Here is a 27139-nt window from a genome sequence, read left to right as displayed (position 1 = left end):
TCACACCACCTTTACTCACTCCTGCCTGGAGGAGCCAGGGAGGACTTCCTTGTTAACCTTCCCCTCAGTCCCACAAATATCACCCAGCACTTAAGTCCAGCCTCCCCCCATCTTTGAACCCATTTCCTGAAGCCTCTGGAATGAGTCACACTCAGTAAGTGCTGATGTTGTGTACTCTCGATGTTTGCTCCAAGTAGTATCACCTCCTTTCGCTTTGGGCTGTTTCCAAACAAGGTCTGAAACAAGAGCCCCAGCAGCCTGGGCAAACACCTTCCCCACTGTGGCTCCTGTTTCTCGAACCCTCTTGGACCTGAAGCCTTGAGGGTCTTCCACCAACCCAGTTCCCTCTCCTTTAGGCGGGAGCCACGAGGCCACAGCCACCTGCCTGACCAACAACAAGGAGGCCTGCTTTGACCCAGTGCCCCAGGCCAGGATTCGGGGCAAGAGAGAAGAGCCTCTCCTCCTTGATCCTCTCTGCTTCCCTCCTTATGTGGCCACAGATTTGGAGGAAATTGTAAACAGTGGGGACAAGGCAACTTCCCAAACAACAACACTGCTATTGCTGATCCAAGGACGGGAGTGGGGAGGACGGAGGGGAAACACGCCGTGTGATTCTCTCTTTGCCAGCCCTTAGCACTCTCTTTCCTGACAGATACTAAGCTAGAAAATGTCACTCACATGTATAAGGAAATTCAAACAAGGAAAAAGACTTGGGGAAGAAATCATAGCACACTGGGGGGTAGGGAGGCGGGAGGGAGGAGGGGAGGGGCTGAGAACTGCTGCCAAGTTATCAGTCACCCTCTCATGTTCCTAAGAATATGCTTCACTCCTTCTCTTTGGCCAGTTTTACCTTCCAGATTCCCATAAATCACATGGCCCAGTAACCTAATGAGACCAACGTCACTTGGACGTTCTCGCCCTCTAATGGGAACACTGGCCTGGGAGTAAAGCGCAGACCCCCAAGCCACGTACCACACACGGCCTGAGCCACTCCAAGAACTCGGGACCCTCTCACTGGGAACCTTCCACACACTCTTCAAGCAACGCACAGCAGCACCAACATTTGAAATGAAACTTCTAATCTCTTCCCTCCTTCTGTTGCTGCCACTAATGCTGGTGTCCACGGTCCACAGCAGCTCAAATCCAGGTAAAAAAAAATTTTTTTTCTATGAAAGATAAAGAGGGGGGAGAAACATGGCAAAACAGAAAAGAACATGACCACACAGGCAGTAAAATGTAGCCCCTTTAGGTTACAGGGATTAGGGGCAAGTTAGCCTGTCTCAGTGCCCATTTCTTCACTTACAAAAAGGAAAGAACTGTACATAAATCCAAAGAGTGTTGTGAAAGTTAAAGTGGCCAGTGTGCATGGAAGTGTCTGCAACTGTAGCTGGCGGGGGAGAAAAAAATAATGGCCCAACAGAGATTTGCTGCCTCACCTGCCCCCAATCCCTGTTCTAGAGAGTAATGAATGTCCCCAGGGCCAGGCTTGGAGGCAGTGGTGGGAGGGTGTTGAAGGCAACTGTCCAACCACAGACAATAAGCCATCCTCGATTGTATTCTTTACAGTGCACCAGACGTGCCCCAACTATTTTTAATGCTATTTCACGGTATGGTGATAAACTAGAAAGATCACACCACCAGGTAGCACCCATGTTTGAAACTGTAGCCACACCAAGCCCTGTTTGAACAACTCACCTTTGGGAAGCAGACCCTGGGTTAGGGGCTCCGAATGGGCTCCACTTTTCACTACAGCTGAAGTGGCCTCGCCCTTAGCAGAACAGCTGTGCAGAAGAGACCTCACCCCGACCTATGTCTCCACTCGAGGGGAACATCTCCCCAAGGGCTACTTTGAGGTGAAATAGCTTTGTTATATACTGAGCAACTACTCTGTCCTAAAATCAGGAGTTCTCCCGACTCCACCCCAGTTTCCAACGTTCCCTCCCTTATAGAGAGAGCTCTCTGGAAGCTGCTGGGCCCCCCAGCCCTGGGGCCTAGACCACCATTCTGGAAGGGAAGGCTTTTCCACCACTATGACAGACACCAAGGCTAGAGTCCTGAGCCTGGATTCCAAGCTCCAGCCACAGCTGCCTTTCCAGTCCAGCCCTCCTCGCACTAAGTGCTCTGTGCTCCGCTCAACTAGACCTCGGGCTGCTCCCGAGCTGGTCTTGTGCTTTCCCACCAGCTCAACTTTGCTCACAAAACCCACCCCAAGCCACCTCCTCCCACAGCCTGCCTTGATTCGTCCCAGGACCACATGTGACCCCTCCCTCCTGTGAACAAGTTTTGCCCTAACTCGACTCTTCTGCCCTTTTCATGTTCTACCTTAAGTTGGTGTTGGTGTGCCTCTCCCACCTCCACCCCTGCCCTTCTACACTGTAACCTCCCCTCTGGCACAATCTGGTGTATTGTTTCCACGTCCCTCATGCTATCCTGCACGGTGCTCAGTAAATATTTGCCAAGTGAAAGAATCAATCCTCAGGTTTCTGAGTTCAAAATGTTGCGCTTAGGAGACTCGACACCCACGTTTCATAGCAGCCCCACTGACATTAGGGCTGGATAACTCCTTGCTGTAAGGAGGGGGAGCTGCTCTGTGCTTTGTAAGCTGTTTAACAACATCCGCGTGGCCTCCACCTGCTAGAAGCCAAGAGCAGCCTCTTCCCTACCACCCTCCCCCGCCCAGTTAGTACAGCCCAAAATATCTCCAGACATTGCCAAATGTCCCCTGGAGGGGGACCCACTGCCCAGTGGAGCCAGTGCTCTCTACCAATAATTCTCAAACATGGTGACACGTTTAGACTCACCTGGACCTTGACACTCAGACTTGAATTGAGGGGAATGGTGATCTAAATCCTGGCTCCATCACTTACTTTGAAATCCTGGACAAGATGCTTAACATTTTTCAGCCTCAGTTTTATCTTCTTAAAATGAATAAAATACCACTTAGCGCGTACAACTGTTGTGAAGAGTAAACTATGGATAATGTGAACCTAATAAGGGTTCAGTAAATGGACTGGTTATCACTTCATTAAAAAATTATATGCAAGAAACACACCAAAATTCCAACAGCTGATAAGGGTAAAGATTTCTTCATTTTTACTTTACAAATTTTCTCTAATATAGTTATATTGCATTAAAAACGAAAAAGAAAAACTTCTCAATGAAGGGGTTCCACTAATAATCTCCAAGTTTCCTTCTGGCTCTAATATTCTGTGGCTTTTCTCTGGAACCAGAAGTAGAGGTCAGGTGACAGTGATATAGTAGAAAAGTTTAGACAGCTGGGGTTATGCCCGTTGAAATTACTTTAACACCACTCAAAATAGCACATGAAAACACTTGGAAACCAGCACTTGGAGAAATGATGCAACACCCTTCATCTGTGTGGCAGAAAGGGCAGAAAGAGTCTGGGAAATAGGAGAGCGGGATTGAACCGGATGCTGCTCTAAGGGCCCTCTCCGGACAACTTGTCCATCCTCTTATCAAACAAACATTTACCACGTGTCTACCATGTGTCAGGAGCCATGTAGCTGAATGACTACTGAGCCATTGGTTCAGACTCTAGTGAGGAAGAAAAATTTTTAGTTTGCTAGGACCGCCATAACAAAATACCACGGACTGGGAGGCTTAAACAACAGCAACTTATTTTCTCACAATTCTGGTGGCTGGAAGTCAAAGATCAATGTGTCAGCAACTTTGGTTTCTTCTGAGGCCTCTCTCCTTGGCTTACAGATGGCCATCTCCTTGCTATTTCCTCACCTGGTCATTCCTCTGTGCATGTCCACGCCTGGTGTCTCTTTGTGTGCCCAAATCTCTTCTCCTTATAAGGACTCCAGTCAGATTGGATTAGAGCCCAACCATCAGGGCCTCATTTTAACTTAATCATCTCTATAAAGGCCCTATCCTCAAATACAGTCATTCTGAGTTATTAAGGGTTAGGGCTTCAATGAATTTTAGGGGGACACAATTCAGTCCACAACACATTTCAAACAACAAACTATAACTGTGCAAGGATAGAGCTGTATTCAAATGTGACGGGGAACCATGGGAAACCATAATTAATTCTGGCAGGAAATATGAGCAACCCCTGTACAGAGGAAGCATCATCTGGGCCCAGTTCTAACTCAAGAATCTCTGTAAAACATCATACTTGATTGTCATAAAAATATTTTAGGTATCACAAAATGGGAATAAGATAGCATCAGATGGTAAGACAGACTTGAATAGAGGCCAAAAGAGGAATGGATTTGTTCCAGAGGAACAAAGGTAAATACCATCCTCTTATAGTTGAACTGGGATTATGGATTCAAATACAACCAAACGTGGAGGGTGGGTGAAGTTCCTGACTGGTTTATGGAATAATCTACTCCTTGCTCTCATTCCTTAGGTCTTGAGGATTTTAATGTGTGTAGGGAGGGATCTTAATGGGGGGAGGTTGTAAGGTGTTGATTAACCCCTACCTATGGTCCTCTCTTCCATCCAGAACCCATTCTTTCTCCACCTACCTCCAGCTAAGCTTTTCTCTAGGCCAGATTTTAAACCTCAGTTCCTTATCCATTTAAAATACTCCTCTCTTGAAGCACCCTAGATCCCTGAGTAAAAAGGAAGATCAATGGAGCTGCGCTGACCTCGGTAGCACAATGATGGGGGGGGGGGACCAATTCTCTTGACCCCTTCCCTTTCCAGTGACCGGAAGTGACCAGTTTCCTTCCTACAGGGATTGCCAGAGGCCATAGGGACCAACGCCAGGCTTCTGGGAGGTGGCTCCAGGACGGAGGCCAAGAATGTGAGTGCAAAGGTCAGTAATCCAGTATCGACAACAGGGGTGCACCATCAGATCCGAACTTGCTCCCCTGAGTCCCTCTGGGACCGGAGCAGATGTTATCTGAGCTGACCTCACCCTCTCCCCTCTCCACAAGCCCACCACATGCAGCACCAACACTTATTTTCTTCCTGAGTTTCATGTAAGATCCAGACTCCTCCAAGGTCCAGGGGGGAGCTGGCTGAATCTCTGGCTGCCTCCTCTCCCTTACCCTTTTTTCCCGAACAACCCAGAGCTGCCTTCCAAGTCTTTCCTGGACCCCGTTCTCAACCTTATTTTACTCACAGGTAGACTGAAATCAGAGAGGCAAAACGGCTTGCTTGAGGTAAAGCAACCACTAAAAAGCAGACACCTAGGTCTTATTCCTCATTTTTCAGTCTCCCGAATGATACCCTGATGCCTCCTCCACACTTGCCACCAAATCCTTGCCCATACAGGTCAGGCAAACAACTTAGAGACCCTGGTGCTCATATAACTGGATATCTCCACTGTTCTGTGTTGACCCTTTCCCACACCCACTGCAGTATGAAAACGAATCGAGAGGCAAGGAAGATGGCAAGTAAAGCCCTGCCTCAAACATATTAACCCTTCTAAGCAGCAACTCCCTTATTTCAGATTGGTTCCTGAGAGCCCCTAAAAGAAAACTCATGACAGTGCCTAGGCTGCCAAAGAAGCCGTGTCCCTGTGATCACTTCAAGGGCGGGATGAAGAAAACCAGTAAGTTCCAAAAGAATGACCTTCCTTAAACCAGAGTCACTCTGTGGAATCAACTAGGGATGAAGCAGGGGTTGAGAAGAGACAAGAGAAATGAAATGAAGACCAGGATAAGCACACTTCTCAGCCCTTTCTACTCAGTGTCAACTTGTGGGGGAATAGGAAGAGAAAGAAAAGCAAAACGCAATTCTCCTAATACTAGAGAGGCTTAACCAAATTCCTTAATGATAGAATGCCATTGTTTATCAAAGTGGAGGCAGATGGGGCCGTTGGGGACCTGGTCATTGATCTCTTGACGATGACACGGGTGTTGGTGTCAAACAAAATGTGATTCCTCCATAGTCTAGGTATAATTAAATGTCATATAAAAAGAATATTGGCAAGAGTTAAACTGATTGATGTTATGATATTATCAAGAATGGGATGAATCTAGATCCTTATCACTGTTGACGGAGGTAAAATACAATTTGGTAGTACCTATCTAAAATTTAAATGTGTGTATGTTTTAACCAGTAATCTCACTTCAAGAAATCTCTAGTATAGAATACTAGCATGGATATTCAAAGATATATGTACAAGACTATTAATTATAGCAGTATTGTAGTGACAAATGAACATATTAAATGCTCATCATTAACAGACTTATGGTGTGATCATTTTACAATGTATACAAATATCAAATCATGGTGTTGTACACCTGAAACTAATATAATGTTAGATGTCAATTATACCTCAATAAAAAATTCATCAAGAGCAAATTGGGCAATTCTGCACTTGTCAAAAATAATTAGGTAGGTCATTATATGTTGATTGGAAAGATGTCCACAATATATTAAGTGAATAAAAGGTGCAGAGACCCCCTATTTCAAGCCCATCACAAAAATAAATTTCAGTGAATTAAAGGTCTAAATTTGAAAGACAAACTTACAAGGGAATATTGGAGACTATATTCATGACCTTGGGGTAGGAAAGGATTTCTTTTTTTTTTTTTTAAAGATTGATTGATTGATTGATTGCTATGTTGGGTCTTCGTTTTCTGTGCTAGGGCTTTCTCTAGTTGTGGCAAGCGGGGGCCACTCTTCATCGCAGTGTGCGGGCCTCTCACTATTGTGGCCTCTCTTGTTGCGGAGCACAGGCTCCAGATGCGCAGGCTCAGTAGTTGTGGCTCAGGGGCCCAGTTGCTCCGCGGCATGTGGGATCCTCCCAGACCAGGGCTCGAACCCGTGTCCCCTGCATTAGCAGGCAGATTCTCAACCACTGCGCCACCAGGGAAGCCCAGGAAAGGATTTCTTAAACAAGTAACAAAACTTATAAGTCATAAAGGAAAAGATTAATAAATTTGACTTTATTGAAATTAAGAAATTTTGGTCATCAAAAGAAGAAAATGACAAGAAGAAGAAGAGTAGGGGTATGTCTGCAAATATTAATATCGATAAAGGATTAATATTCAGGCTGATAAGGAATTCCTATAGATCTATGAAAGGGAGGCAGGAAACACAACAAATAGGCAAAAGAGTTGAGTAGGCCCTTCAGAGACAAGAAATCCAAATAGCTAATAAACATGTGACGTGGCACTCAACCTTACTAGTAACTGGGAAAATATGAATTAAAACCAAACAGAGGGACTTCCCTGGTGGCGCAGTGATTAAGAATCTGCCTGCCAACGCAGGGGACATGGGTTCGAGCCCTGGTCCGGGAAGATCCCACATGCCGCGGAGCAACTAAGCCCGTGTGCCACAACTACTGAGCCTGCGCTCTAGAGCCCGTGAGCCATGGCTACTGAGCCCATGTGCCACAACTACTGAAGCCCGTGCACCTAGAGCCCGTGCTCCACAACAAGAGAAGCCACCACAATGAGAAGCCCGCGCACTGCAACGAAGACCCAATGCAGCCAAAAATAAATAAATAAATTTATTTTTAAAAAACCAGATCACTCCACATCATAAGATTGGCAACAATTTTTTTTGGAATTTTTGAATTTTATTTTATTTATTTTTTTATACAGCAGGTTCTTATTAGTTATCCACTTGATACATATTAGTGTATATATGTCAATCCCGAAGATTGGCAACAATTTTAACGTCTGATAATTCCATGTATTGTCAGAGAGTAGAACAGAGAAACTATCATCTCCTGCTAAAGGGAGTGTAAATTGGTAAATCACTTTGAGAAAGTGCTGGTATAGTTATCTACTAAAGTTTAAGCTCTGTGACCAAGCAACTCCACTCTTAGCAATTCCATTCTCAAAAGGAATGCTTGCTTATGTACAGCAGAAGAAATGAACAAGGGTTTCAGAGCAGCGTTGTTTATAACTACCCCAAACTGAAAATTGGTCAGTGAATAAATCAGTAGTAGTATATTTGAATATTATATATCTGTGAGAATGAACAATAATAAAGCAACATAATGTTGAGTAAAAGAGAAAAAAATAAGAGAGAATAGTTATAGCATGATTTGATATACATAAAGTTTAAAATAAGGCAAAATTAAACTAAATTATATGGGAATGTATAGGTAGGTGGTAAAGCCATAAAGAAAAAAAAATAATGCTTACTGCAAAAGTGGGGATTACCACTGTGAGGGGGAGAGGGAGGAGAGTGAACAGATGAGGAGGAGGGTTGCTGGTAGTATTCTAGTTCCAGGCCTGGGTAGTAGTTTCATGAATATTTCTTTGTAACTACTTATTGAACTGCACATTTAAGTCTTAAGGACTTCCATAGATGTGTCATAATAAAAGATTTGTTAAAGGAACATAGCAAAAACAATATGTATAGGATAAGCTCATTTTGTTTTTTAAAGTGAACTATTATGTTTATATACAAAAACATATGGAAAACTATGTAGCAAACTAGTAACAGTTAGCTCTACAGAATGAGGAGTAGTGGCTGGGGTCGGGGCATCCTTTAACTTTTTACTGGATATACTTTTTCATTTTAATTTTTTCCAGGGGATGAGTCTTACTTTTAACATTTTAAAAGCTCTCATAAAAAATAAATTATAAAAATGTTTTTAACAGTAGTCTCTCCCTTTTCTTTTCACCCTAGGACACCAAAGACACCACAAGAAGCCAACCAAGCCCTCCAGAGCCTGCCAGCAATTTCTCAGACGATGTCAGCTGGCAAGCTTTTCTCTGCCCTTATAGGAGCTCTGAGAGCCCACCGTCCCGATAAAGCATTCTGGCAACAAGGCAGTGAGCGCACCTAGAAGATGCTATTCTCCCACCTCAAGCTCCCCATCCCTGTTCCCACTCCCTAAATCATCCCAAAAAGCATGTTCCCCAAGATTATTGCCCCCTCTAGTGGCTTCTTTCCTTGTCAGTCTTTTCCTGGGGCCTCCCCTTACCAGGTTTAAACTTACTTACCAGGAATTTCTGGTTGCCTAGCTGGTCCCACTGGATATTAAATATAACCAAGCAAGTAGTAAACAAGTCAATAAATATATTTAAATGTAGTAGGTTAAAATCATTTTCAAATGGGGTCTGGAAACTCACATTCAATCCAGACAACCCACTTTACCCTGTTCATTCCAAACTCAATCCAGATTATGCACATACCTCTATCCAACACCACCTTCAATCTCGCTCCAGTTTCCAACTTTGTATTCTTTTACTCATTCAACAAACCTTTCTGAGGTAAGAGCTAGGTGGGACAAAGAAAGAAGTTAAAGTAATGAATCAGACATTGTCTTACTAAAGATAATATAGGTTAAAAAAAAAACAAACCTGGCACCATTTCCTAGCACATAAAATGCCTTCAGTATTTATGATTATCATCATCACCATCGTTAATGGTCATCTGACTCTGTAAGTTTCCAATCTACTACAGAAGACATACGTGCAGAGGCATAGTTGAAGGCTAGAGAGATGGTGTGGAAGATTTCACATGCCACTCAAAACAGCTTCAAGCTGTAAAAATGAGAAGATGTCTTTCTTTTTTTTTTAACATGGGAGTAAAATGATCAGAACGATAACAGAAGGAAATTAAAGCGGAAACCATTTGAGAGAATGAATACAGAGGAAACGATTACAACAGGGTAGATCCTGCTTCCCTCTCTGACCCTTTCCTCAAACATCAGAAGGAGAGAACAGAAAAGGAACACTCCTCCAGAATCTGGCTTCTGTCATCCAGATGAAACAGAGGACTAAGTTGGGGTGCTGGCCTTATGAGAAGAAACATTTTAGCTGAGTGGTGAGTGGGGCCTCCTCTGGTAGGAGAGTGCTGGGCTCTCAGCCTCCCTCAGCTCCCAATCCCTCCTCCCACAGCAGGAGGCACATAAGCCCTGCATTTGGCACAGGAGTGGGGAGGCAGCTGTGCTCAGCCCACGTGCCAACTGCCTTAGGAAGAGCAGGGATGCCAGGATGAGGGAGTGGAACCCAAATGGAGGTGTCATCATGAGTAACCAGAGGGATCTGTGACAAAGGAGGTCTGTGAGAGCCCAGAGGAATGAAGCCTGGGAGATCAATACCTCCCTTGAGAAAAAAACAACAGTGGAGCCAGGTTCTAAGTCAGTATTTAGGCCCGTCTGAGAATCAAAGCCACACCAGACACCTATCACAGAGCCAGAGCCTGGACCAGAAAAACACCCACAGCCCAGGCAGCATCTAAGGATCAGCAGGGACCCGATGCCCAGCAGGAGCCCACTTCACAGCGGAGGCCCTCACGCAGCAGGAGCCCCCTGAAGCTGAATCCCAGCAGGAACCTCCAGCACAGCAAAAATCTGCTTTGCAGCAGGAATTTCTTGCCCCACAGGAGCCTGCACCACAGCAGTCACCTCCCATCCAAAGGGTGCCCTTCAGGAAACAGGAAACTGCCTCACAGCACAGACCTGGGCCGGGAGAAGATTCTAGAACTCAACAGGAGCCGGAATTGAGAGAGGAACCTGTACCCCAGCCAGGACCGGGCCCGGTAGAGTCACCTCTAGCTCCACAAGAAGCTGGATCAACACCTCTGGCCCAGCCAAGACCCAGACCCACAAAAGGACCACCAGCCCAGACCTACATGCCAAGAGAGACGGCGATAGTCAGACCCCGAGCCCAGCACGCAGCTCCAGCCCAGGGAGCCAAATCCCAACAAGGATCTTTGGGGCAGTGGAGATTTCTATCAAAACCAAACCAACCGTCATACAGAGACCCACTGCAGAGCAGAAGACATTTCTTGAATGGGTAGTAGATTCTGGTGCAGATTTGGATTTAGGGTTTACGTTAGAGACCAATTTGCCAGCCAAGAGGGGTGGAACAGTGGCCCAGGGAATGAAGCTGGTCTTCAAGGGGAAACCTGGTTATGAAGTGATGTCAGGATTTGGTGGGACGTCATTACCCAGTAAGAAAACCAGCAGCCAGAACCCCAGACACTACCGGAACCCAGGTAAGTTGAGCTTGGAGGAAGGGGGCCTCCCAGGGATGGTCATGCATTTGGTCAGGAAGAACTTAGACCTGCCAGAATGTCAAGTGAGCTCAGGTGACCCCGCAACAGTCCTGGCAGACACTGATCAACAGCCCCATTTGACGGAGGAGGAAGCTGAGCCCTAGAGAAGAGAGGGATCCTGCAGGAGGCTGGGCAGTTAGGGGCTGGCCAAGCCAGGATCCCCAGCTAGCCTCTGACTCCTCCCCCTGCTCCAGGCTGCCTCCCCACGGGGATCTGGGGGAAATCGAACAGAAACTAAAAAAAGCCCTGGGCGAGGGCCCTGTACTCATCCCTTGGGTCCCCAACTCCGAGCACCGCTCTGGGGCGGACACCAAGTGGGCCACCGCGGCACCCTGCTGAACGTGGACCCTTACCCTCGGCGAGTGTCCACGCAGGCCAGGCCGAAAACCGGGCAGGAGCGACCCTTGAGCTCTCTGGGTTGTCCAGTGGGCAGGAAGACACTCGTCCCCAGGGAGTCCCAGGCCCGCCGGGCCCATGGCCTCGTGGGTTGTGATCTCAGGAAGGGGGCGCCTGAGAGAGGCGCTGGGGCTCCGCCCAAGTCCCAGGCAAGGTCGGCGCAGACGGGAGGGAGAGCTGGGGGAGCGGCGTGGGCGGGTCGTGGGCACAAGGCTCCGCTGGCGGCAGCATCCCCGCCCCTCCTCCGAAGCCGGCCATGGTGCCCCCGGGGAGCAGGCTCGGGCCCTGAGCTCCTTCTCTGCGCTCAGAAGCCCTGCCCTGCACAAGGGGGGCCCGCAAGTTCTCTCCGGGGAACGTGGGGAGACTCGGTGAAACAGCCAGAGCGGGGGAAACAAGGCGGCCCCAATCCGGAAGCTGAGGGCGCTGTGAGGACGGTTAGTCCGAAGGCTGGTAATGGGGGTCTCAGCCCAGAGGCCTGTGTTCCCCAGAAGGGCTGGGCCGCCTCTCTCAGGACTGAGGAGAAGAGGGTCGTCGGTGTCTCTCAGTGCCACAGCTGCTCGTGTGATTTGGGAGGGCGGGGAGGAGGGACGGGATGGTGCTTCTGCTGCTAAACAGCGGTTTCCCTGGGCCTCCCGAACCCAGTCTCAAGGGACGCCTTCACCACAGCGCCGCCACACACAAAGCCGCCTCTCCGGGACCGTCGGGAAGAGTTGATTCGTGCGCATGCGCGAGCCTAGCGCCTCCTCCGTTTCCCGCCTTTTCCCAGGCTGGAGCCACGCCCTCTAATGCCTCTCTCTCCTGCGAGGCGATGCGCAGCTCGGGGCCGGTGCGCAGGCATTGATCACTCTTAGGTCCACCATCCACTCCCTTCCATTCTCGCCAGAAAGGAGAGGGCAGAGAAAAGAACCCTGAGAAAGAGAATAGGAGAACTAGAGGACAGAAGGCGGAGGAAAGGGCGGGGCTTCCTCCTCCAATGGCTCACAGACAGAGCTTTGCCTCAGGCACTGTCGCCCCGCCCGGATTTCCAATTGCCTGAGGACCTGGCGGGCCCCTCGCCCCTAGAAGGAGGCTCAGCAGCAGCCTTGTCTCCTGCTCCAGCGGGTGGGCGGGATGCGTTCTAGATGATTCCTACGCGGGAAGTGCAGTGGGGAAACGACGCTGACAGCCAACACGTGAAAAGACCCAGGCTTCCCCTCTGGAGAGACCCCCGCGGGACTCCCCGCTAGTTCGGCCAGAAAAGCTTTCACCGCCTCCAGGGCTGCATTTGTTGTTGGTCCGTGGTCTCTTCAATGCGCGTAAGGGGGCGGGGCCAGGCCTCAGTCCTTAGCCATGGGGGGCGGGGCCCCGCAATGGAGTGAAGCCCGGATTGCTCTTGGGGCGCGACCCAGAGAGGAGCAAGTCCGCGACTGGGTGGTGTTGGGGGCCCGATAGCAAGGATTGGCCCTAGGGGCCGCGACTGGCGGCTGGATTCGGCCCTGGCCTCTGGAATTAGCCCCGGGATCGGGGACCACACAGGATTGATGGGGTAAGCTAGGGGGACGGGACCGCCTTGGCCCGTGGGGCCCCGACCGCGAAAAGGGCCCAAGAGGGGGTGATGTGAGAGGGAAATACCACACCCAGCAGAGAGACTATCGGACATCCCAGTACCATCTTGGGAGGAGAGTCCAGAATGTGAGTGTCCCAGACCAGGATTCCTCTTCCGGCTCCGGACTCGCTGTGTGACCGTGGGCAACTCCTGCCCTCGGTGTTTCTAACGTGGGAAATGGTTCAAGCGCGATTTTCAGGCGTGAGCCACCTTTTTTTTTTTTTTTTTTGGCCGCACTGGGGCATGCGGGAATCTTAGTTCCCTGACCAGGGATCGAACCTGTTCCCCCTGCAGTGGAAGCGCAGAGTCTTAACCACTGGGATGCGTTAAGAAGTCCCAGGTCTCTGACACTCTTGCCACGGTAATGAGGAAGAGGTTTAGAAGCTGTTGTCCAAAAAGGAAGTTTAAGGGTGAGTCAGGGAAAGGAAGGAGGAAGGGGTGCCCCATAGTGGGGAATGCCTGGAGGAGGGGTGCAGTACAGCTTCAGACTGTCCTGTCCCACCATCCTTCATTCAATCCGCTCATCCATTCGTTGTCAGTCCGCCTGCCTCAGCCTGGCTGCCCTGGGACCTAACTTCCTGACTCCTACTCCTAGGACTAAGGGGCCCTGGGTTGGCTTTGGACAGCCTAACCTTCACTTGGGAGAAGGAAGTGCTGTCACCTGGGTTCCCTAGGGGGTCACATTATTTACAGGTCTCAGCGGGCTGGAGAAACACTGACAGACCAACAGAGATGCTGCAAGCCTCAGGCAGAGGCACACATGAAGTCCTTGCTGGATTAGGAGTATGTGTCAGTCCAAGTGAGGACCTACGGGAATTTCCTGTGCAAGAAAGAAACTGACATAGCCCCCGGGCCCAGAGACCCCCAAACTCATCATCCTCTCTTCCATAGACATCATCCTTAGCCAAGGATAGAACTGGAGTTGGCTCCAGACACACACAGGAAAGCTCAGACAGGCTCAGAGCTCAGACTGGGGCCCAAGGCCATTCCCTGTCACACGGCAAGACACTGCCTCACAAACAGGACAGCGTGCCCAGAGGCAGTACAGACCATGGTCAAGAATGGGCCTTGGAGACCTGGTTCCTCAGGCTATGAGGAGTGGTACACTGGACAACAGGCTCCCTCCTTCCCTGCCTCAACTTTTCGAGCTATAAAATGGGCATAATGATAGGAGTGCCTATCACTGGGCTCTTGTGATGTTTGGGTGAGTGTAGTAATGTATTTGGTGCTGTCACACAACAAGCCTTCAGGAGGGGTGGAGGTTATCCTTACTGTTACCCCCAGCTAGACAGCGAGTTCCCTGAAAGCAGGGCTGTGTCTGCCTTGTTTACCCCACAATTGCAGAGCCTGGTATGCCAGGCACATAGGCACTCAAATATTCTTTTAATTAATAAGTGAAGGAATGCATGAACTGTAACACGGGGATAATAATAATCATGCTGCCCTTAGGGTTGTTGTGAGGAGTTAGAATCCTCTTGGGTAGGGCCCCCTGCACAGGGCTGAACCAGTCCTACTCACAAACCCATGAGCCTACCTACTCACAAAGCTCATTCCCCCAAGCTCCTAGATTCCCTGGTCATTTCCTGAGGCCCTGCCCTGGTTCAGGCCTCTGTTGAGTGAATCAGACCCCAGCCCTGCCCCAGGGGCATCCAAGCTGGCTGGAGCACTCCTACTCAACGGTTGGATCTTGCCAGTAACAGATGACACTAGTGTCATTATGATCACCCCATTTCCCAGATGATGACACTGAGGCTCTGAGGGAGTGAGGGCACCTGGGTTTCCTTACCTGGCCAGTGAGGGCAGGGCGATGGCCACCCCCAGGGCTCTTGAGGGCAGGGAGTGTGTGAGCTCAAAACTGCTGTGTGCCCAACCTTGATTCTGGACCCAAAAGGCTCCAGTTGCACATTTTTGTTCAGTAAACATTCAACAAACCCTTACCTGTGCCAGGCCTGGGCCCTCTGTGGTGAGGACAGACTCAGGTCTGAGCTGGGGACACAGACATTAATAAATGATCCCACAAATCAGATATATCTGATTATCTGAGTTTTCTCATCTGCCAAACTGTGATGAATACAAGAGGGAAAATCCTGAGAGACATAAGAGGGAGGCTTCCCAAGCAGGTGACGTTGGACTCAAAGATGAGCAAGTGTTGACTGCTGGGCAAGAGGGGCACAGAGGGTGGAAAGGACAGCATGGGCAGAACCTCGAGACCTAAAGAAGTGGCAATTCACAGCACGGAAGGAGCTCAGCAAGGGAGGGGAGGAGGAGAGGGGCTAAGCGCCCAGAAGACCCAGATGGTACGTGGGTTGGGGGGCCGTGCCCAAGATTTGGGGCTTTATCCTGAGAGCAAGGGTGGAGGTGTTGAAGGGTTGGGAGTGTGTGACCAGATTTAAGTTTTAGAAAAATCCTCTGGCTGCTATGTGGAAAAGACATGGAGGGGGCAAAAACAGAGACACAGAAAGAGTTATTACAGTCATCTAGAGAAGGGGGCAGTGGAGGTGGGAGAAGGGCCAGGTTCCAGAGCTTTCTAGGGGAGGATGGAGAACAGGACTTCATGATGGCTTGGATGGGACTGGGAGGTAGCCAGGATGATGCCCTGGGTTCCAGTTGGAGCAAATGGGAAGAGATGGGTACCATACACACACACACACACACACACACACACACACACACACACACACACACACACACACACACAAGATCTGCATCTTAGAAAGACACACAGAGAGAGAAGATATGCACCTACAGCCACCCACTCTCCCAGCACCACCGTTCTCTCTTCCCAGGACACACAGAAAACCTTTCCTTTCACACCTGGGAACTGCAGCTCCTTCTGACACCCGGTCCTGGGTCTCTGTCCCTAGAAACAGACATCAGGCTGGTGACACTCATAGGTGCAGGTCAGGTCCCCTCACCAGTCGTCACTCAGCTTACCCCTTTCTCACCTCCAGAGTCATCTGTGGCCTTCCTGCTGGGAGTAAATCCAACCTTCCCAGATATTGAGAACACTGGGAAGGCCCAGGGCACCCAGCTGGGTTTCTGTGTCACAGAGTGAAATTATCGCCTGGGTTTAGAGACCCCTGGGTCTCTGTGTGGTGCTGACAGACCCCAGACCAGAACACAGCAGAGGCCAACACTGGGGTGGATGGGGAGCGGCGGCCTCACCGGCTTTGCAGGGTCTCAGCCAGGCTGGGCAAGCATGTGACCTGGGCAGCTGCTGAGGCAGCATTTCTGAGGTTTCACCTGGGCATTCACAGTCTTCATGAAGTTGCACAGGTGATTCCGATGCACAGCGTGGGTGACACCCCTGTGACAAGGGTTCCTGATGCACCCCCCCTCCACCCCAGGCTCCTGCTCTGAAGGAAAAAGCCAGAAGGAGATGAGAGGGCTGAGGGAGGCTGAGTGTGCGTCCTGACCCAGAGCAGTGGGGAGCCCCGGACCCAGACACCCCAAGGTTGTGCTTGTCCAAACAAGGGTGTGTGTGTGTAGGTGGAGAATCACTGCTAAAGAGGGCAGAGGACTCAGCAGTGTTCAGGGAATAGAAATACAGACAGAAGGGGAAGGGGGAGGAGGGCACTAGGAAGGCAGGAATGAGAGGGGAGGGAGAGGGAGGGTTCTGGGCAGAGACCCCGCCCCCGGCCCATGTGACCCAGTGAAGTGCTCCTGCCCCAGGAGGAGGCCCAGCACAGAGGGAGGAAGGACAGCAGAGCTCACACATCAGACAGCAGTGCTTGTGAGCGGTTCGGGAGCTGAAGCTCTTCTCACAGAGGGAGGGACACAGCAGACAGCAGACACCATGAAGCCCCCCTCAGCCCATGCCCGCAGAGGGTGCATCCCCTGGAACGGGCTCCTGCTGGCAGGTGAGAGGGGACAGTTTTCAGGGTGTGGGCAGAGGTGGGAGAACAGAGACTGGCTGAGGTCTCTGGGGGAGACAGGGCTCTGAGAGGGGACAGAGGGCTTCTGTTTGGACCTGAGGGGAGAGGACATGGGAGCAGGGAGGGTGGGGGGAGGGACTGAGCAACAGCAAAATCTCAATGAACTGGAATTGGTGAGGGGCAGGAAAACCTCAACTACTTATGTTTTACAAGTTATTCTTCACTGAGCAATAATTGTTGAAAACTGATGGCAATAATAACAATTTATGTCAGGGTATCACTTCAAAAAAAAAAACATAACCAGGAAGCTAAACACTGTCCTTACCCACCACCCTTAGAAACTGACAAATAAACACCAGGCGGTGGAGGCCCTGGGAACACTCATTCCTTCCTCACCAGGTATTTGGAGCCTGGTCCAGGCCCTGGGTTACAGCCAAGATCAGACAAGTCCCTGCCGTCCCAGAGCTCACTCTCTATGGGAAGGAAGACAGACAAGCAAAGAGATCTAGAATGTGCTGTCAGGTGCTGACAAGTGTCATGGAGGAAACGGAGCAGCGAAAGGTCAGAAAGTGAAGACAGAGGGTCTTTGGAGCAGGTGTCAGGGAGGGCAGCTCCCAACAGGCCCCTGAGTGTGAGCAAGCGTGTGAGGGCAGCAAGGGAGTGAGCCAGGCAGACACCTGGGGAAACAGAGGAAATAACAAGCTCAGAGGGGCTGAAGTAATGCTGCTGACGTTGAACCAGTAGGGCACACAACACACACACACACACACACACACACACACACACACACACACACACACACAACAAAAACATACACCAAGGCTGAGGGATGAAGAGACCTGCTCAGGACCCAGGGCCCCAACACATAGATTCAAATATTGATTTATTTCTCTCTCGTCCCTCCTAGTCTCACTCTTAACTTTCTGGAACCTACCCACCACTGCCCACCTCACTTTTGTTCTTGTTTTTGTTTTTGTTTTTGTTTTTGGCTGAGTTGGGTCTTTGTTGCTGCGCACGGGCTTTCTCTAGTTGCGGCGAGCAGGGGCTACTCTTTGTTGCGGTGCGTGGGCTTCTCACTGTGGTGCCTTCTCTTGTTGCGGAGCATGGGCTCTAGGTGCATGGGCTTCAGTAGTTGTGGCTCGCGGGCTCTAGAGCACAGGCTCAGCAGTTGTGGCACACGGGCTTAGTTGCTCTGCGGCATGTGGGATCTTCCCGGACCAGGGCTCGAACCCATGTCCCCTGCATTGGCAGGCGGATTCTTAACCACTGCGCCACCAGGGAAGTCCCCACCTCACTTTTTGAATCGGTGCCCTTCAATGCTGCAGAAGGGACGGATGTTCTTTTACTTGTCCACAATGTGACAGGGGATCTTCTAGGCTATGGCTGGTACAGAGGAGAAAGGGTAGAGAACAACCAACTAATTGCATCGTGTAGAGTGTACACTCAAGTAAATACACCAGGGCCTGCACACAGCGGTCGAGGGACAATATACCCCAATGGATCCTTGCTGATCCAGACCGTCACCCAGAACGACACAGGATACTACACTCTGCTCATTACAAAGAATGATTTACAGACTGAAAGACTAGCTGGACAACTCCGCGTATACCGTGAGTGATTCCTCTCTGACCTCTGGGTGTTGGGTGGGGTGATTCTATTCACACGCAGAGGACTGACAGGCCGGGACTGTGTCTGCATCCCCCTCTGTATTACATCCCAGGTTGGGGTTTGAACATTTAGTGCAGGACACACACACAGTGGAGACAATCTTCAAAGGATCAGAATTCTTTCGCAGAATCCGGACCCTGAAGACATTCTGTGCAGAAAGAAGGACCAGTCTGATGGGAGTAACTCAACAGAGGGAGATCAGTCTCAGTCCAACCTCCTGGGCCCCTCCTGGGCCCATGACGCTGAGGAAGACCCTGTAGGACTCAGTAGGAGCCTGGCCTGGGTGCCCTCAGGAATCCTCACAGAGAAGCTCAGCCCCGGCGAGCCCCTGCCCAGTGACCCTGGGGAGCCTTGCCAGGTCTCCAGGCTCCTGAGCCGGTCACTCAGCCCCAAGAGTCACATCTGGGCAGGGGCAGAGCCTGGTCCTGCACCTGAGACTCAGCGTGGAGAACACAAATGTACAAGGTCCCCAGGCCATCAGCCAACTGCCCTGGGGGACTCAGCATACCCATGTGAGGAACAGAGGAGAGAAGACGCTCCTGGCAGCTCCTTGACCACCGGGGCACAGCCCAGGGAGCCCTCTCCTCTGAATGCAAATAATAGTAGATGCAGTTTATTTAGTCATCTCCTCTATGACCAGCTTTAGGTCAGTTAATTATGAATGGTTTAAGGTTAAATCATAGAGAACCTGGCAAGTAGAAACCATTTACTATTTATTTTATTTTATTGAGGGGAAACTCAGGCACAGTGAGATACAGTCACTGAATCAGGGTCACACAGACCTGAGTGGCAGATGAGTCACAAGAGATGTGTCTGCAGCTCCATCCTCTCCTCCACCCTGGGGGCCTTATTAGGTATCTGGGGACCCTGACACCAGACATTCTTCAGATCCTTTCTTCTCTGGCATCCCCAGCTCAGAGGGAGAGATTCTGGTCTGGGGAGTGAGGTCAAATGGAGAAGTAATCTGTGTTTGCTATAGCACTCAGTTACCTGAGGCAGCAATCCGAATCAGTGCCAGCAATGTCCAGGCCTCCCCCTCACCTCTCCACACTGAACGTGAAATCATTAATTTGTTTCCTGATGTGTTGGTGTCACTCCCACTGGAGGATAAAGGAAAGCACTTTTCCTTCTCAGTCCCCACTCTACACCTGCAGCCAGCACAGCGCCCATGTGCAACACACTCAGCTGCTTTTGTGAAAGAGGGAAGGAGTGAATGGTGTGGGTGTCTCTCCCCTGGAGGGAGAGGGAAAGCATGTGGCCAGACCCCCTCGGATCCTGCACCCGGGATGCAGTCTCTGAAGAGATTATGGGTCATTCGTTCATTCACTCACCATTCCCTCCTTCCTGCCTGTCTGCTCAATCTTTTCTCTCTTTATTCGTTGGACTCTGCTCTACCATTTATGGGGTCACTGTCTCATGTCAGTCTTTATCAAACACCTGGACAGAACTGCCCCACCTCCGGGCCCTGCAGTTCATCAGCGATGAACTGATCTTTGGGCTTTCTCCTGGTCTCCCCATGTGTCTTTCTGCTCAAACCCCCAGTTCCCAGGCCAGGCTAGTCAATGAAGAACCAAGACAGGCACAAGGTAGTCTCTGAATCCCGCCTTGCTCTTTCACAGCTAAATGACCCCAGAGGAAGTCTGTGCTTCTCCCGGACATAGAGCAGGTAGCCTCACATTCTCTGAACTCCGATCCCCATGCATTTGTCTTGTGATGCACAGACCTGCCTTATTGTTTTTTTAATAAATTTATTTATTTATCTATTTTTGGCTGTGTTGGGTCTTCGTTTCTGTGCGAGGGCTTTCTCTAGTTGTGGCAAGCGGGGGCCACTCTTCATGGCGGTGCGCGGGCCTCTCACTATCACGGCCTCTCTTGTTGCGGAGCACAGGCTCCAGACGCTCAGGCTCAGTAGTTGTGGCTCACGGGCTTAGTTGCTCCGCGGCATGTGGGATCTTCCCAGACCAAGGCTCGAACCTGTGTCCCCTGCATTGGCAGGCAGATTCTCAACCACTGCACCACCAGGGAAGCCCTGCCTTATTCTTTAAAGACTCTCAGGTTGGCTGAGAGGTGAGAAATGCCAACTCTGATTGAAGATGCCATTGGAGGAATCAAGGTATAAAAGGGGCAATGTTCTCTCTGTTGTCTTCACAGCGGTGTTACCCACACCCGTCATCACCAGCAACAACTCCAACCCCAAGGAGCTGGAGGACACTGTAGTGTTAACATGTGGCCCTGAGACTCCGAACACCTCCCACATGTGGCGGATCAACAATCAGAGCCTCCCCAACAGCACCAGGCTGGAACTGTCTGAGGACAACAGGACTCTCACTTTATTCCATGTCACAAGGAATGACACAGGACCCTAATATGTGTGAAACTCGGAACCCACTGAGTGTCAGCCGCAGTGACCCATTCACCCTGAATGTTTTCTGTGGGTAACTTCGATTCCTATGTGGCCTGAGCTGCCCCTCCAAATCCATGCTGTCAGAGACCAGGCTACATCCATCCCTCTCAGGACCAAGTACGCGGACCCTGACCCCTGGACACCCAGGCTGGCCATGACTTCCTGTCCTGGGCAAATCCAGGCAGGCCCAGCCTTGAGCCAGGACTAAGAGGGGGTGGGCTGCCCCCTGTTTTGAGGGGCTCAGGGTCACCACAGCGTGACAGGAGAAGCAGATTAATATCTCAGACTCAGGATGAGTAAACATGAGGGGTTATGTTTGGAACTTTTAAAGACAAGGTTATGACCCAGCTCAGAGGGAACTGTGGCCCTAATACAGACCAAGAATTTCCCTTCCCTCTGACTGCACCATGTGTGGCTTTATGCTCTTTGCTCCAGATGGCCTGGACACCCTCACCATTTCCCCCTATTACCATCCAGAGGCAAACCTCAGCCTCTCCTGACACACGACCTCTAACCCAGCCACTCAGTGTTCTTGGCTTATCAACGGGAGGCCCCAACAATCACACAGGAGCTTTATCCCCAACATCACTGCAAATGATAGTGGATCCTATAACTGCCTTGTCCATAACTTGGTCATTGACCTCAGTAAAACCACAGTCAAGACTATCACAGGGACTTCCCTGGTGGCGCAGTGGTTAAGAATCAGCCTACCAATGCAGGGGACGCGGGTTCGATCCCTGGTCTGGGAAGATCCCACGTGCCGCAGAGCAACTAAGTCCATGCATCACAACTACTGAGTCCGCACTCTAGAACCCGCGAGCCATGACTACTGAGCCCACGGGCCACAGCTACTGAAGCCCGCGCACCTAGAGCCCGTGCTCCGCAACAAGAGAAGCCACCACAATGAGAAGCCCACGCACCGCAACGAAGAGTAGCCCCCGCTTGCCGCAACTAGAGAAAGCCCACACGCAGCAACGAAGACCCAACACAGCCAAAAATAAATAAATAAAGACTATCACAGTCTCTGGTAAGTGACCCCTGGACCATCAGTACCAAGCTTTGCGGCAGAGCCGGTAGGTTTTCAGAGAAGAGTCTGAAAGAAGTTATTTCCTAACTTCCCAGAAGTTACAAGCAAATCCCAAATCTGCCCCCGAGCCCTCCCACTACATCTCAGCAGACCTTTCTTCCCCTTGCTGTCTGATTTCTCCTGGCAGATCCGGAATGTTGAGAGGGGGTTCTCTCAGTCCCAGAAAGCCTCACGTATTGTGAGGGGCTTTGCAGACAGGAAAGGAAGGAGGGTCCTCAGGGTCACGTTCCTTTTGTTGTTGTTGAATTGAAGAAGTGGATAGTAATCTCTTATCAAATATAATTTACAAATGTTTTCTCCCAATCTGTAGACTGCCATCACTGTCTTAACTGTGTCCTTTGATACACAGAAATTTTCTTTTGATGTAATCCAATTTACCTATTTTTTTTCTTCTGTTGTCTGTGCTTTGGGTATCATATCTTGGAAATCACTGGCAAACCCAATTTCAAGAAGTTTTCCTCTATGTTTTCTTCTAAGATTTTATAGTTTTGACTCTCACGTCAAAACTAGATTAGATTTTTTAATCTATTTTAATTGGTGCAAGGTAAGGGTCCAACTTCATTTATTTGTTCGTGGACATCCAGTTTTCCCATGACCATTTGTTGAATAGATTTTTTTCCCCATTGAATGGTCTTGGCATTCTTGGTGAAATCATTTAACCATATATCCCAGGGTTTATTTCTGGGGTTTCTATTCTATTCCATTGGTCTATATGTCTGTCTTTATGCCAGACCCACATATTATTTTGAGTTACTGTAGCTTTGCAGTCACTTTTACTTTTTTTTTTGGCCCCGCCGTGTGGTTTGTGGGATCTTATTTCCCTGACCAGGGATCGAACACAGGCCTTTGACAGTGAAAGAGCGGAGTCTTAACCACTGGAACACCAGGGAACTGGTGTCACTTTTAAAATTGGGAAGTATGAGTCCTCCTACTTTGTTCTTTTTAAAGATTATTTTGGCTATTTGGGGTCCCTTGAGATTATATGTGAAATTTTTGAAATTTCGATATCTGCACAATATTTCATTGGGGCTTTGTTAGGGATTGCATTGAAGCTGTGGATCTCTTTCGGTAGTGTTGTCACCTTAGCAATATTATGTCTTCCCATCTATGAACACAGATGTCTTTCCATGTATCTGTGCTTTTTTAATTTCTTTCAGCAACTTTTGTAGATTTCCATAAATTTCTTTTGCCTCATTAGTTAAATTTATTACTAAGTATTTTATTCTTTTGATGGCATTGTGTATGAAATTGTTTTCTTAATTTTCTTTTCATATAAGGTAAGTGTAGAGAAACAGAACTGATTTTTGTCTGTTGGTTTTGTATCCTGCAACTTTGTTAATTCGTTTATTAGTTCTAACAGTTTTTTTGTAGAATCTTTAGGGTTTTCTACATATCTGCAAACGGACGTAATTGTACCTCTTTATTTCCAATTTGGATGCACTCTATTTCTTTTTCTTGCCTAATTGTTCTAGCTTGGACTTCTGTACTCAGTTGAATAGGGGTAGTGAAAGTGGCATCCTTTTCTTCCTGATCTTAGAGGAAAAGGTTTCAGTGTTTCACCATTGCCTGTGATGCTAGCTGTAGGCTTTTCATATAATAAGGCCTTTATTTAGTTTCAGGAATTTCCTTCTATTCCTAAGGGTGCCAGTATTTTGTTAAATCGGCAACCCACATCTCTAGAGATTTCCTTCACCGTGATATTCACTCTACAGTAAAAGTTCTCTTTAGAGTGAGAAATCCTTGAGACTGGAAACTCTTCGATTCCTCAGGTTACAAAGACTGGGCAGGGCCATCCATATTCCCTAATTTAACAAAAAGTAAATACCTTCTCTACTTTATGTAAAACCGCCCTTATACCAGAGATGGCCAGAGCTGGCAAGCCTGCTTTCCCACACACACACAGAAGTGTATATGAGGACTGGGGCCTGACCTTTTAACGTCACAAATGTTCTAGAAAAGAGTCACACAAGAATCTATCGGAAAAATTCCACCTGACGATGAGGTTGCTGGACACGTGGGTTGAGAAGATACTAGAGAGATATCTAGGGGACTGGCCAGGGGTCATCCAGGGATACCTGGGGGTCAGCGAGGAGATGCAGCCCTCTCCTCACAGATCATCAGTGAAGCGAGACCTACGACCTTGATCACAGGGTCAGGGCCATCCTCTGGGTCACCTTTACAGAGCTCACTGGGCCCCGGGAGTGGCTGAGATCTCTGAGAAAGGAGCGTGGCCCCAGGCCCCTGACATATTCTCAGTCAGTCACCCCTCTGTCTCTCCACAGACCCAGTGGCACAGCCCTCCATCGAAGCCAGCAACACCACAGTCACAGAACATGAGAATACCGTGGTCCTGACCTGCCGCACAAATGACACTGGGATCTCCGTCTCCTGGTTCTTCAGTGACCAGAGTCTACTGCTCACAGAGAAGATGACACTGTCCCCGGACAACAGCACCCTCTCCATAGACCCCGTCAGGAGGGAGGATGCCGGGGATTATTGGTGTGAGGTCTCCAACCCCAGCAGTTCCAGCATAGGTGACCCTGTCACCGTGGTGGTGCTCTGTGAGTGACCCAACCTCTCCCACTTCCTCCCTTGTATCCTTCCCTGGCAGGGGTGAGGGGGTGTGAATTGGACGCAGGCCTTGAGGAGGTGGGCACCCCCTTCTAGAGTAACATAGATGAGAACTCTGGAATTAGACTGATCTTTTTATGGTTCTGGTTGTGATGTGCACCAGATGTTTGACCTTGAGCAAGACAATCAACCACCTGTGCCTCAGTTTCTTCATCTGCAAAACTGGAACAGAACAGCTGGATCTTTGGATGTGAGGATGTTTATTAGGAGATAATGAGATTAAAGCTCTTAGGGTCATAGGCAGAGTCAGGGCTTAATAAATGCTTTCAAGTAGCACTACTATTATTATTAACATTGTTGGTATTAGCTGTAAATTCAAGTGGAACTTAGTTACAATGGTATCACTTACCAGTTCTATGACCTTTGCTGATTTATTTAAGCACTATATGTCTCAGATCTATATATGCAAAAGGGAATGATCCCCCTCCCTCAAGGGGATGGAAGGATCAGAGCAGATGAATGTAAAGGATTTCCCACTGTGCCAGCCACACAGAAGGATCTGGAAACAATCGGCTAATATTATTATTACAGATCAGCGTTGTGTGGACTGCTAAGGACCTGCCCTCTAAGACCAACAATAGTGATGGAAAGAAGAAACAAAGGGAAGGGACATAAAGTGAAAGGAAAAGTGACCTTAAAAGGAAAATGAACAGGACATGGAACTGTCTACAGTGAGAAACATAGAGATAGAGCAAGTCCAAGGTTTCAAATGTGAGAAAGAGAAAAGGATGCAACCACCTGTAGTGGGAGAGTTGGGAGGACATTGTGATGACCAAACACATACACCACACACAGACCTCAGAGCATTTCCTTCCTCCCTAACCAGGCCCTCTCCCTGTAAGGCTTGTCGTGGTTTTCCCTCCAGTGAACTCGGGCCTTCATCTGCCCCTTTCTCTTCTCCTTTCAGGGCGAGAAAACGGCCCAGCCCTCAGTATGGAGGTCCTTACTGTCATCGCGATTGGGGTCCTGGTTAGGGTGGCACTGGTGGCCGCTCTGGGGTTTTTGTTTTCCTCACGAGGTGTAGAAGGTACAGTGGCAATTCCCAGATGCTAATCGCGTCCCCCAGGCTGACCCCAGGCCAGGAGGAAGGACACCCCATCCTCGGATTCCGGCCTGGCTCTCCTCGGCATCCCCGTTTCCCCATGGATATTCCCTCTCCTCCTTAAGCTCCTTCCTCGCCGGATGCTGACCTGGGTGTCTCCTCAGCACCTTCCTCATCTGTAAATTAGGCACAGTTAACGCCCCCTCCAGTGTTGGGCTAGTTCCCTGAGCAGACCTGCAGCTGTGCTGGCTCAGTAAGCAGCTTGTCCTCCTGTTTATTTAAATCCAACCATCCCGATGAGGGGGATTCACAGCCTCAGAATCTGAGGGTCATCCTGGCCAAGGAGACTGGAATCACCTGGACAGGCCAGGTAGAGCCAAATTCCCCCACGTGGCAGATGCGTTAACCACGGCCCATGATGTGTGAGATGGGAGAACGTGGACCTGGCCAGGACAGCAGGTGGTAGGATGACCTTTACGCCTCTTTCCGGGCAGATGGAGACGGAGGTTGCGGCCACTGTCCCATTTCAGCATCTCCCGGCCTGAAGGGTGGGTCTGGCCACAGCAGAGCCACCGCAGTCACAAGCTCCCAGGTGCACAGGCTCCCCAGGTGTCCTGAGCATGCGCTGGCACTGCTCTCCTCTGAGGAGCTGGCCCTTCCACTCAAAGCCTTTGGTCTGATTCCTTTACTGGGTCCATTGTCCCTTCTCAAGCCACGTTCTCCTGGACTGCCATCGACCTGCAGGTCCTTCCCCTCTGGGCCCAGGACAGATGTGGCTTCTTAAGGACTTTCCTCAGCCCCCCTCTCCCGGGGCCTCCCTTCCTAAACAGCATTGGTGGAGAAAGGAGGTCTCCACTCCCTGCTTGGAAAAGGGGCCCTCCTTGTTCCCTATTTTGACACCAATGCTGTGACCTCCTCCTCCGGCAACCCTCAAGATAATCCTGACCTTTCTGAGGGCCAGTGGCCAGAATGACCTCAGAGAACACCAGCTCCCAGCAGCCACACTGGGTAAGTGTATGCTCAGCCTAGGAGCAGCTGAGAGACCCTGGTCCTGCCCCCCCAGTGTCTGCTCCTGCCATCCACCCCAAGGGTCTCTGACCCTTTCCCTGGGGCTTCAGCATGGGGATCCCCACTGGCTGGTCTGCCGGATATATGGGTTCAGAGTCATGGGTCACCCCCTCGCCCTCACTGGACCCTAAAATGCCCAGAGGGTCTCTCTCGGGGTGATACTCTTTAAACCCTGGTTCTCTGGGAGCTGGAGACCCAACCTCTCCCGGCTGGATGGGCCTAAGCTTCCTCACACCCCTGGTGCTATCTCCTGTCTCTGCTCCCAGGACACGGTCCCTCTGGCAGCTGTGTCTCCCCGGTAAGCACGTCCCTTCCCTGTCCCTTCACCCCCGGGGTCCCAGCTGTGCAGACTCAGTGCAGGGGGACTGTCCAACCCTGCAGCACAGCACAGACTTCCCTCCCCCACCAGAGTAGCCAGGAAATATGAACC

General features: G+C 49.8%; 2 protein-coding genes across 2 annotated transcripts; both read left to right on the top strand.

The window, feature by feature from the left end:
• The first annotated feature begins 870 nt into the window (after positions 1-870).
• CXCL17 (C-X-C motif chemokine ligand 17) lies at positions 871-8952 on the top strand. The gene is made up of 4 exons (XM_007168055.3): positions 871-1147; positions 4712-4792; positions 5432-5533; positions 8575-8952. The coding sequence occupies exons 1-4, from the start codon at positions 1069-1071 to the stop codon at positions 8670-8672; spliced, it is 360 nt and encodes a 119-aa protein (XP_007168117.1). The 5' UTR covers positions 871-1068; the 3' UTR covers positions 8673-8952.
• A 7778-nt stretch (positions 8953-16730) lies between these two features.
• On the top strand, positions 16731-26614 carry LOC103017677 (carcinoembryonic antigen-related cell adhesion molecule 7). Its single transcript, XM_007168352.2, is given in 8 exon segments — positions 16731-16794; positions 17717-17762; positions 18106-18419; positions 20629-20837; positions 20839-20908; positions 24251-24529; positions 25507-25626; positions 26472-26614. Coding segments are annotated over 8 exon segments (1245 nt in total).
• The last annotated feature ends 525 nt before the right edge of the window (positions 26615-27139 follow it).

The sequence above is a fragment of the Balaenoptera acutorostrata genome, chromosome 19 (genome assembly GCF_949987535.1).
Source record: "Balaenoptera acutorostrata chromosome 19, mBalAcu1.1, whole genome shotgun sequence".
NCBI lineage: Eukaryota > Metazoa > Chordata > Mammalia > Artiodactyla > Balaenopteridae > Balaenoptera > Balaenoptera acutorostrata.
This window is presented reverse-complemented; position numbering and strand designations above follow the sequence as displayed.